This window comes from Mytilus trossulus, chromosome 7 (assembly GCF_036588685.1).
Source record: "Mytilus trossulus isolate FHL-02 chromosome 7, PNRI_Mtr1.1.1.hap1, whole genome shotgun sequence".
NCBI classification, from domain to species: Eukaryota; Metazoa; Mollusca; class Bivalvia; order Mytilida; family Mytilidae; genus Mytilus; species Mytilus trossulus.
This window is the reverse complement of record NC_086379.1, coordinates 20,344,357-20,356,487: the sequence shown is the minus strand read 5'-3', so window position 1 is coordinate 20,356,487 and position 12,131 is coordinate 20,344,357. Positions and strand designations below refer to the sequence as shown.

General features: G+C 33.1%; 2 protein-coding genes across 2 annotated transcripts; both read right to left on the bottom strand.

Moving 5' to 3' along the window:
• Positions 1–7,555: 7,555 nt before the first annotated feature.
• On the bottom strand, positions 7,556–8,929 carry LOC134726232 (uncharacterized). The gene has a single exon (XM_063590633.1). It carries the CDS (start codon positions 8,927–8,929, stop codon positions 7,556–7,558), a length of 1,374 nt encoding a protein of 457 aa, XP_063446703.1.
• Positions 8,930–9,100: 171 nt separating this feature from the next.
• Positions 9,101–10,489, bottom strand: LOC134726231 (uncharacterized). Its single transcript, XM_063590632.1, has 2 exons — positions 10,273–10,489; positions 9,101–9,819 (listed from the first exon to the last, which is right to left on the bottom strand). Exons 1-2 carry the CDS (start codon positions 10,487–10,489, stop codon positions 9,101–9,103), a joined length of 936 nt encoding a protein of 311 aa, XP_063446702.1.
• Between the last annotated feature and the right edge of the window lie 1,642 nt (positions 10,490–12,131).

The window sequence follows — 12,131 nt, the reverse complement described above, 5'->3', positions numbered from 1 at the left end:
ATACAAGTTTGTACGACATATATGCGAAAGACACACCAATGACACTTAATTCAAATAGAGAACAAGTTCAAATATCACTCGAATAAGAAGGGCTGGCATTTGCTTTCGATTCCTTAAATGTGTGATCGATAGTTTTGCATACAAATTGTTTTCTTTTTCATGTAGGTTGGTTCGATCCTTTTTTTGAAACAAACAACCGAGAATTAATCGATATTACAAACGTAGGTATACATTATTGCTATAAAGGTTGTATAATTGTTCAAATATGATTTTTTAAATTTGTTTTATCGAATATGAATTGTCAAAATATTCTTTGATCGAAAAATGTGATAATGAATACCTTTAAAAATCGTTGTATCATCAAAATGTAACGTAATTACGAAACTTACCACTACAACTTCCTTCAAATGTATTAATGTCATCAAGTCCAATGTAATCATCAAATATTGCCATAACTGTTCCACGAAAAACAATTCTGTAAGGCCCAGTGCCTGGCAGATCAACAGTCGCTCGAATCCATTTTTCTTCTGTACTATTTTTATATTGTCTCAGTTGAATAGGTATTGTCGTTTCATTAATTTGATATAGTTCTAGTATTGAACCATCTGAACCAACACTCTCCATATTATACCAAAAGAATATACATTTTGATGTGTTGGACACTTTAAAATCAGTAGAAAGTTCAGCCTGTCTTTTATCGTTGCCACCAGTCCAATCTATAACGATGTAGTAGCCTGAACCTTAATAAAAAAATATATGTAGAGATCAACTTATCAGAGCATTTGTGAGATTTTAAAAAAATATTGTTCGATATACTCGTACTGTTTACATTGAAGAGACTTGTTTTATTCTTATATACGCTAGGTTTGTTAGATACACTTTAGAACTAACAGAAATTGTTTAAGCATAGCAGTTACAGATTTTAATTACACTAAAATTCATTTACAAATTTGCATGTACTAAGTTATGATTAATTGATCTATACACAAATGTTTTAAAAATATTGATTAGATTTTGATTGTAATCAAATGGGTTATTACAGTACCTGTTTATAATAAAAAAAACTCCATGCAAAGAAAAGTCACTGTACTAAGTAGTAATCTCCTATCTAGCGTTTTATTTATGTATTGTCTTTCTGTCTTTGCAAAACAAATACACATATAAAATGCAGCTGATGTTTTATGATGAATTAAAAAAAGAAGTTGTCCTAACCTTATTTATGACATATTCTACGAGTTTTGTATTTTACTTTCCAGTTCTGATAATATTTAAGAAACAATTAATGCAAGCTATACTTTATTGTAGTTTTAACATGGGTAGGAATTACGTTCGTCATTATTTTTGCCTGAGCTATAGTGAGGGCTTAAAGAACATGAATATAATGCCTACCTATGTTAACACTACAATAAAGTATAGCTTGCATCAATTAAATCGATTCTGATTAGGACAATATTTAAGTAATTTCTATGTGCGATGTATATAAGGGTAAAGCGATTGTGTAGGCTCTTCCATGAACCTCCCTTTTTTGTTTGAAGAGAAAATAAGAGCACTGAGATTTTTCAGAGGAAGGAGTTTGTGAACAGCCAGCATGAACGGTTATCGTATCTAGGTCAAATATGTCGTTTCGGAATGCACACATTACAGTCATAATAAAAGAATTAGTAACAATATGTGCATCATTAAAGAATTTGGAAGTGTTTTAAGCTAATGAAATATATTAGATGCACGCCAATTTGATAAAATCCATCATTCTGAAGTAGTCAATATACGCATGTGCCAAAACTATTGGATTCAGAGCATGGGTTTATTTATTAAACGAAAGAAGCACGACATATTAGAATTAGGTATTAACACAAACTATTAACAAAATTAAACGCCTTGTTTCTGCCCTGTTCAACAATATATGGAAAATTGCATTCTCTTACGTCCTAAATTAAACTAATGACTCACCGTCGCTATTTTTTTTTGTATTTTTTCTGTAGATTTTAATTTTTGCGATCAAAATATATTTATATTGAACTAATTTACCATCTACGTGCTTTCTTTGTACAAATTACCTTCCTAAATGGCACTTCGTCAATTACCTGGTATACGTTTCAACAAAAGTAAGAATAAGATCATACTTTTGATTAGTTTTATTATTTCCCGTTATTGTCTCCTAACACTAGATGACTCCTACATTATTTTCAAAAGCATTAGCAAGAAAAGGGTGAACAGACTTCGTATACCAAACAGGTTCTGTATGAAGTATTTAGTTAGATGATATTTTTATTAATCGTGATTGCGAAACGTGCATGAAGGACGTATTTTCTAATACTAAGTAATATGCACACATCGGTTTATTGTTGTTTGTTGTTAGTTTTATTGTTGGTTTATTGTTGTTTTTTTTTCTATGGTCGGATTGTTGTCTCTTTGATACATTCCCCATTTCCATTCTCAATTTTATTAATATTTTTGTTACAATTATTATTCCCATGAATTGATATTAAGGTAGATAGGGTGTCTTCCTCCATCTTACATGTACCAGACAACAAGGTCTAGATCTTAAATAGAAATTTTTAGAGTGGGTAATTCATGTATAAGAACTTTCATTTCAATATAGAAAATGACAAGTTTTATCATATTCATGGCTGTATTTTACAAAAAACAGAAAATATTTGTTTGATAAAACTGTTTCCAATTTTGCAACATAAGGGGAGGCAACTCAAATGGAAGAGCAGAAAATTCAGGTCAAGGTACTTTTACAATAGAATGTGTTAGGAATTTATCTATTTTATAAAGTAGCTAGAAAACAGGTCCGGTGACCTTTTTTTTTCTTTTCTTAACTGAAAGCACACAATTAATGCTATCTTCTCGTATGTTTATACTATGGTATAATTTATGCTTTATTGCGGAAAATTGTGTTTTGCATGCATAATCTATACAACCTCTGTCAATTTTTAACACTGTGTAGCGAAAAAATAAGCCCCGTGACCCATTCTTTTAATTTTCATTTAAAAAGCATAATAGTAACTACATTTTGGCAAATTATTAAAATATTCTATGGATCATAATGTAGAAACCCAATCTACCTTAAAGGGATCATCACAATGTATTTCAAATTTAGAAGAAAAAAAACCTTTTTAATTTAATTTATATGGTTCCGTTTTCACTCGTTTTTATTTAAACTGAATATATTTATGAATGAAGTTCGTCTTCAAAATACGTTAGATTGATACGCATCTTGTCTTATGTGTATGGGGAGAAAGTGAAAACATTTAAACAAAAATATGTAAGGTCTTATATGATTCACTACAATGGTTGTGACTACTAAGTGGAGAACACTTTCAAGAAGTCCCAAACCTAACTAAAAATAATAGAGGGACCACTCTGTAGCAATGAATCATTCTAGTGACTTAGGAGTTTAAGAATCATTACCGGTTGTATGGTCTGTAAAAGGACTGACTGCCTTTACACGTTTCCAATAAAATGCACTTGTAATATTTCCTGGCAACCAATTGCAAAAGTCCTGTTCAAAACTGCATGCGTAACTTTCTGGTCATAAGTAAAGAAAATTCAACATCACATAACAGAAATAATTGAATAATAAAATAGAATAACAGTTTTACAAAATTTATACAAATACTACAAAATACAGGATTATGAATACTGAAAAAAAGAAACAAACATCAAAATCACGACATAAACATATTTCAACAGCTATGTCTACCCTTTAAAATTCAATAAACTAAACTTATTCTGTCTATTAATTATTAAGGTTATGATGATTTAAAATAAAGGAATATTAATTAATTCCTGGTCTGTCACCAATACAGCTGAGTTTTTAATTATTCACTGAACTGGTACACACTTTTGGACGACCTCCGAGTGCGAGATCTGTTTGCGTTGAAGTTGTAGGATATCACTGAAACGGCCAGAGGTTAAAGTTTGTGGTAAAAGAAATTCACATTGCGAACGTCATGAGCAATGTGATGTTCACTTTTATTACATGTCCAAGTAGTAAGATGTTGGTCTAAATTTTACTGTTAGCTCTGTGAAAAATTGCATTTATGAAGTTGTTAAGATTTATTGATGTCCAAGGTAGCGATTTATGAATTAATATGTGATCACGTTTAACATTTATCAGTCATGCTTTTAAACCTGAGATTCAAACTAAAATGAATGGTAAACAAATACAAAACTACTGCTAATGCATCGTATATTTAAGATTGTTGTTTCCACTCGAGACAGCTTAATGGTTCTAATACACAAATCACTCTTGTAGTTTCAGGCCGATTAGATATTGGAAAGCTAGTCTTTATGATACTCTACAATCATCATGTAGTTGATCTTTTGTAAAATCGAATAGTACTATATTAACGTTGAAATAATAATATGTTCGACTAACCTGCTTTTGTGACTATTATCATAGTACTTATTCCTAAATTAATAATGAAACTCCACAACATATTTTAGCTGAGATTATTTATTTTTTAAATAAGTGAACTTTTACTACAAGGAAGAATATGATGAAATGGATTAAATCAATAACTTCCATAAACGATATTTTTTAATACAATGAATAAATGTATGTTAACGAATTTACAATCAACAGGAAGATAAATTAACAAAAGGTTTTTGTATTTACAAATGTTACAAAGAAGACATATAAATATGTAGCTCTCAAGGGCGTCACACTAAACTTAAAACATGCACATGAATTTTAATCAAAAGCATACGAGACTAATGCAAAAGTATGATTTTGAATGGTAAAAAGCGGTTTAGTTCTATATTATTAAATTTGAGTCGCACTAGCGCATTTAATTTTAATATAGATTTTGGTCATTCTGTTACATTCCATTACTGTACATTGTCAATAATTTGAAAAATACAGCTTTTATTTGACCTGTTTGTAGAGGGAAGCAATGACGAATAATGATATAAAGGCATGTGAGCTAGCTATATAGAAACATGATGCCAATGTAGAAGAAAATGATTGGGATTTTATTCACTGGTATTACAGCGTCATTGACAATGAGACCATGACCAGATTGACGGAAAATAACGGAAAACAAGTTTAAAAATTTCGAATTTACATTTTATACTTTTTTTCTTTACATATACTTTTAGAGATTTCTTCCAAATATAAAAACTTGATACATAACAAGGAAATAAAAGAAATTTGACAAAATATACCGATTTCTTCATTCATTGTTAGTACATGAATCTGATGTTCAGTAGTTTGTTAATGGGGTTTATAATTGTTTCTCGTTTATCATATATATTAGACAATTAGTTTTTTCCCGTTTGAATGGTTTTAAATTTAGTCTAGTCATTTTTGGGACCTTTGATAAATTGCTGTTCGGTGTGAACCAATGCTCTGCCTGCGTTGAAGACCATAATGTGAGTTATACAAGTTATAATGGTTTACTTTAACAAATTATGACTTAGTTGGAGATTTGTCTCTTTGGCACTCATACCACATCTCCTTATGTCTATATAATAGAAAATGTTAGATTAATATCACTATTCTATAACTTTCAATCTGTTGTGTCTAATATTTTTCATTTTTATCTTCATGTTATAGCCTTTTCATCAAAATGTTGGTTTTTAATGTAAAATTTGAATAATAGGTGAAAAAGCCTTTGTGAGACCATGCAATTGAAAGTATTATCCTTTTTCTAAATTTAACTATTGTTAATCAATAAAATAAAAAATAACCAAACAAATAATCGTGATTTGGTACTGGCTGTAATCAAAGGGAGACAATTCAATCTCAATCTCAATGTGTTTAAATCCAAGGAGAGATAAATCTTGTTACACGAGGGGATAACTCATCAACTATAGTATTTTTTTTTAAACATCTAGATATTTATTCTGCTTACCCATGTCTGTAATTGATTCCTCACATTAGAACAACAAAGTAAACTTTGATAATAAAATAAACTTTGTGGTTTTGTGAAAAAATAGTTTGTTTTGTGTGCGCATGGAAGTTAAAAACGAGATGTGTGAAAAAAATGGCCATTATTCATGTTTTAACAGCAAACAAAACTGATTCGTAATTTTTGCATATAGAAAACAAATCAGGTATTTTATTATAATTTGTCGTCGAATGATGGGTTGTAAATGGGTGCGAGTCATTGTGACACTGATAAGGGGGTGGACAGATTATAGGAACTATGTAATGAGAAGACTATAAATGAGAATTTGATGGATGAAAGCTTGAGGCAGGGTGGTTTTAATCGTGAAAAAATGGTTGTAAAGCAGATAATTCTTGTTGATGAAAAAACAGATGTACAGCGGAACATAATATGGAGAGATGTAGGAGTTTTGGGAATCAATTCCCCCTGCCCACCAAATAACTTAAAGCCATTAATGAAATAAGGGAATGGGGTCCGACATGTATTTAAAAAGTATCAATTATGCAGAGGATGCAGACCACAGATTAGTCAAATTTGACAACTGATCAATAAGAAGACGATGGATGCCGAAAAGCACTTTCTAAATTAAAACAATTTAAAACAATATATAATTTATTCATAAGTACATATTTGTAGTGTTCTGGGTTTCTATAGCTATATATGAAAGCCTAATGTTCTATAAATATTCTTTATTTCCATACAATACATACTTCCCAGGGGAAGGTAGAAAGCTGAAATTAATAAAATGTTCCTATTACAATATGTCTTAGTATAATAAACAAAAATACACAAATTAGGTAAGTATCAGGTAAGTACACATGCACTAACAGTATATGAAAACACACACCTAAATCAATCAATCAGTCAAAAGCTCACACATCTAAATCCTAGTTAAACACTTGCAAAGTGTCCTATAAACCTGTGCCTATAAATATGTTACATGATTATATATGCATGCCTAAACCATGACTACAAACTAGCACATAAGCATTCCTAAGGTGTAAATATACATAACCAACAATTCCTAGTGTGTAAGTTTGCCTATCACTACATGTAAGAAAAGATAATGGTTGGTAACCTAGACAGAGAATTTTACTTTTGTGTGTGTAATAAAATAAATGCAAAACACCTAAAAAATATATATGTCTATGAAGGTAAGTATTTAAAATACTTTTATATAGGTTTACAAAGTGTGTATTGCCTGGACCAAGTTAGAAATTCAGATCGTATGAACCAAAAAATAGAACCCTTATTTACGGGTTGAAAACACAAAAATGTATACCTTGCACTATTTGTGCATACTTCTTATACATAATAAAAATATAATCAGGCAGGGAAATAAACTTACTCTGTGGGGGACTTCTATTATTCTAATTTTGTTTTGATTAAACTGAAAACGTGTTCTATGGCTGAATTTTGAGAGCTATTAAGGAAAGGGGATGGGAACTACCCTAAAATGTGTTTACTCTAAACCTGTACAAAGAAGGATAACTCTATACCAAAAAAGTGAAACATCACATTCCCCGCCTGATTTTGACATAAAAAAAATCACTACATTTAAAAAGAAACAAACAAATTCAAACCAGAATTTCTACAATTGTCTGATAATAAATGATTTCAACATCCTTAATTGTTCATTCATTCACAAACTGATTCTAATCAGAAAATAAGTACACAAGTTTAGAAATCGGACGAATGTAAGTTGTTGGTTCGCCATTCTTGATGACACGTACTAATGCTTTACGAACCAAACCATCTGAACTCGGATAAACTTCAACTATAGTTCCTGTTAACCACTGATTCCTATGCAGAGTATCATCAATCATGAGCACAATATCATCCTTACATAGATTGCGGCTTTCAACTTCCCACTTTTTCCTGAGTTGAAGATTGTGTAAGTATTCTGTTTTCCACCTTTTCCAAAACTGATTGGCTAATACTTGCACTTGTTTCCATTGAGCTTTATAAGTATCTTTAAGTGATAAATCTGGAATATATTCCGTAACATTGTCTGTTTTGTGAGTGAGAAGGACATTCGGCGATAACACATGAGGTGACTCTGGATCACTAGATACTACAGTTATTGGTCTGTTGTTCACAATACAACATACTTCCGCCATGAAAGTGCATAGAATTTCATGTGTAAGTTGTTTACCTTTTATATCGCACAACATTGAATTCAAGATCTTTCGAGCTAGTCCTATCATACGCTCCCAAGCACCGCTCATATTGGAGGCGTGTGGTGGGTTAAATTTCCATATGGTTCCATTGTTTTGGAGATAGTCTTTAATTGGTTGGTCTTCAACGTTGAAACTTGTAATGTCTAGTTCATTAATAGCTCCAATGAAATTTGTACCTTGATCTGATCGGAATTCCTTGACTGGTCCTCTAAGAGCTGTAAATCTGCGCAACGCATTGATAAAGGAAGATGAAGTCATCTCCTCAACCACTTCTATGTGTATTGCTCGAGTTACTAGACAGGAAAACATAATCGCCCATCGCTTTGTATTGGCTGAACCTCCACGTGTGCGTCTTGTTAAGATGGACCAAGGACCAAAGGTGTCCACGCCCACATAGGTAAATGGAGGGCTTGGTGTGAGACGGTCAGAAGGGAGATCAGCCATCTTCTGTTGTTCGGCACTTCCTCGCAATTTACGACATTTTATACAGTTATGTAGGATGGAATTAATGAGCCGTTTACCTCCAGTCAACCATATTCCTCTCGAACGAATTGCTCCCTCAGTAAAATGTCTTCCCATGTGCTGAACAGCATTGTGACAGTGCTTGACTATTAATGTAGCAATGTAGCTTTTACCTGGTATAATTACAGGCATTTTTTCACAACTTTCTATGTCTGAGTTTTTAAGTCTTCCTCCTACTAGAAGTAATCCATCGGAGTCTAATACTGGTGAAAGTGCAATTAAACTACTGTTCTTTTGTAAAGGTTTACTTTGCTTCAAGCAGTCTATCTCATTATAGTATGTGTCTTGTTGTACCTCCTTTATAATCAACTTCTCAGACTCCTTCATAAAGGTGACGCAAGACTTACTGTTCTTTTCATCAGTCACATCTTTGTGCTACATTGACGCTTTTCGTTTAAGAAATGCGATACCTCTGACAAGACTTGTCCATGTTGAAAAATGTTCAAATAAACTTATGTCTAGACCTGATGACTTAACAAATGTCTTTTTTACTTCCACTCATGGTCTGACTTCTTTGTCGACTTCTGGTTCTATGACTTCAAACAGTGTGCTATCTGATAAATTCTGGGACTCAAAAAAGGCGTTTGGACCTTTTAACCATTCTGATTGTCTTAGCCTGTTAACTTCCAATGGTCTTGTACCATGATCTGCTGGATTGTAGTTTGTTGGCACATAGTTCCATTGCAATTTTGTAGAAACCTTCAGAATTCGGTCAACTCGATTGCTGACATACACGTAAAATCGCCTAGTCTCATTATATAGATAACCTAGGACCACTTGACTGTCTGTATAAAAGTATGTGGCAGATGAAGGTATCTCAAGAGTCTTCTGAATGAAAGACGCAAGTTCTGTTGCTAGAACGGCTGCACACAACTCAAGTCTGGGTATGGTGTGACCATGGTTAGGTGCTAATTTTGATTTTCCTAATACGAATCCCAACTGAGAATGTCCATTGTCATTGAATGTGCGAATGTAAGCTACTGAGGCTATAGCATCTTTGGATGCATCTGAAAAGATGTGGAGTTCACATTTTGAACAGTCGCCTAAAGATGTTTCAGTGAAAGATCTTCGAATTTCTAATGTTTCTAAGTCCTTTAATGATTGTTTCCAGACCTGCCAATCATTCATCAAATATTCTGGTAATGGATCATCCCATTCTACACTTGCGTTCTGTAAAGCTTGTCTCATTATCAGTCTCCCTCCTAGGATTACAGGCGCTACAAAACATATAGGGTCAAACATTCCATTTATGACTGAGAGTACTCCTCTTTTTGTGTAAGGTTTCTCATCTGCTGATAGCTGATATGTGAATATGTCTCGAATGACGTCCCAGCTTAAGCCTAAACTACGCTGTAAACAAGATGCGTCAGAATCAAAGTCTATTTCCGTAATATTCTTTGCTAATAGATATAGGAAGATGTGGTGTGAGTGCCAATGAGACAACTCTCCATCCAAATAACAATTTAAAAATTAAACCATTATAGGTTAAAGCACGGCCTTCAACACGGAGCCTTGGCTCACACCGAACAACAAGCTATAAAGGGCCCCAAAATTACTAGTGTAAAACCATTCAAACGGGAAAACCAACGGTCTAATATATAAGTCTTTTTGTGGAAAGCTAGAAAGCACTTTGTTACTATTCGATATGATTTTGTGTAGTCGAATATTACCACCCGTCATTAGTCTATCCTGTGTTCTTTTAATAAGACTAGCAATGTCTTTTTCACTGTCAATAGAAAGAAGTCCATCATCAACATAGAAGTGTTCTTTCACATATTTACATACGTTGTCACACGGTTCTTCTCCTTCATGATTACAAACCGCCTTTCGTAAACAATAATTTGCAACTGATGGAGACGGAGAGTTTCCGAACACATGGACTCGCATCCTATACTCTACAAGTGGCATTTCAATGTCATTGCTTAAACCAAATAAATCTGAGAAAGTTTCTGTGATTCTCTTGAACTTCAAAGTTAAAAAACATTTGCTCCACATCAGCAATAGCTGCAAACTGACCTATTCTGAACTTTGATAATACACTAACTAGATTGTTTGTTAAGTCTGGTCCTTTAAGCAGTACGTCATTTAGACAAATCCCATGGTACTTAGCCGACGAATCAAATACTACTCTTATTTTAGATAGTTTCTTAGCATGGTAGACTCCAAAAATGGGCAAATACCATACTTCTTCTCCATCCTTGATAGGGGGTGCCAATTCTGCATGGTTGTTCTTAAGTATCTTTTCCATGAACTGAAGAAAATCCTCTAACTTTTTCGAGTCCCTCTTTAGACTCCTTCCTAAGTTTTCTGCTCTTTTTCGTGCTTGTTCATAGTTATTACTTAGTGTTGTACCATCTTTGCGAAAAGGCAGAGGTGCACTGAAGTTACCATTTGATTCCTTCCTTACTCCATTTTCCATAATGGTTATAAACTCCTTATCTTCACGGGATAATCCCACTTCATTATCTTCTACAGTCTGTTCAAATATATCACTATATTCAGATTTTTGTTCTAGTTTTGTGTCCTTGACCTTAAAGTTATATTCACAAGGTTTTAGAGTTATTTCCTGATTTGGTAAAACTGATGTTTTGTTGACAGTTATGACATCAGATGTATGCACTAGACCAAGACATGCTTCTCCAATAATAGTCCATCCTAACGGTAGGCGCTGAGCATATGATTCATGATCTTTACCAATTATCTGGTCCAAAATGTGATGACAACTTATCATGTCCCTTCCTATAAGAAGTGAAATGTTGGCGTCCTGGTCCAATTCAGGGATAAATTCTGCTATTGACTCTAGATGACTATACTGTCTGGCTACAGCAGGTGTAGCTATTTCCTGTTTGGAATTTGGAATGTCATTACACTCTATTAGTGATGTGCACTCGAGTTGAGTATTTCTATCGAATGATTCAAGTATGAATCCTGTGGCACGACGACCAGACTGTGCAGATTTTCCTGAACACGATGACAAGGTATACTGTATAGTATCATAGTGTTCGCTAAAAGTATCAAAAAATTCAGAGGTAGCTAAAGACCTGTTACTTTGGTCATCAATTATGGCATATGTTTTAACACGTTGTTCTGGTTTTCCCTTTGGATATAGGTTTATCAGTAATGTTTTTGCATATGACTTTCCATTAAACTGATTTGCGTCGCCACAAATTTCTGTACATAATGATCCTACTTTTGGGATATCTTCGTTTATCTTCTTTCGTTCCCCGCCATTATCTAACAATGGTTCCTGACGTTCAATGTGAAACGCTGTGCAGTGTGATGAGTTTCCACATTTTTCGCATTTAACCTTTGCTGAACAGTCTTTAGCCAGATGCTTGCCTTTTAAACATTTAAAGCAAATACCATGTTTCTTTATTATCTCCCTTTTTTCTGTAAGGGGTTTGGTAGGAAATGATCGACATTCTACTAAACTATGTTTCCCTTCTTCGTGTACTGGACACTTAAGGTCATTTGAGTTCTTATTTTCTACTTTAAACGCATTCTATTTGAAAAAGAGAATTTCTATTTT

Bases quoted from the DNA above. Each gene is read 5' to 3' on its own strand.
- LOC134726232 (XM_063590633.1), bottom strand. From the start codon at position 8,929: ATGAAGGAGTCTGAGAAGTTGATTATAAAGGAGGTACAACAAGACACA.
- LOC134726231 (XM_063590632.1), bottom strand. From the start codon at position 10,489: ATGCGAGTCCATGTGTTCGGAAACTCTCCGTCTCCATCAGTTGCAAAT. The intron at 9,820-10,272 runs GTAATATTCGAC...TATGTTTTGTAG, and splicing joins GGATAGACTAATGACGGGTG to CGCCTGTAATCCTAGGAGGG.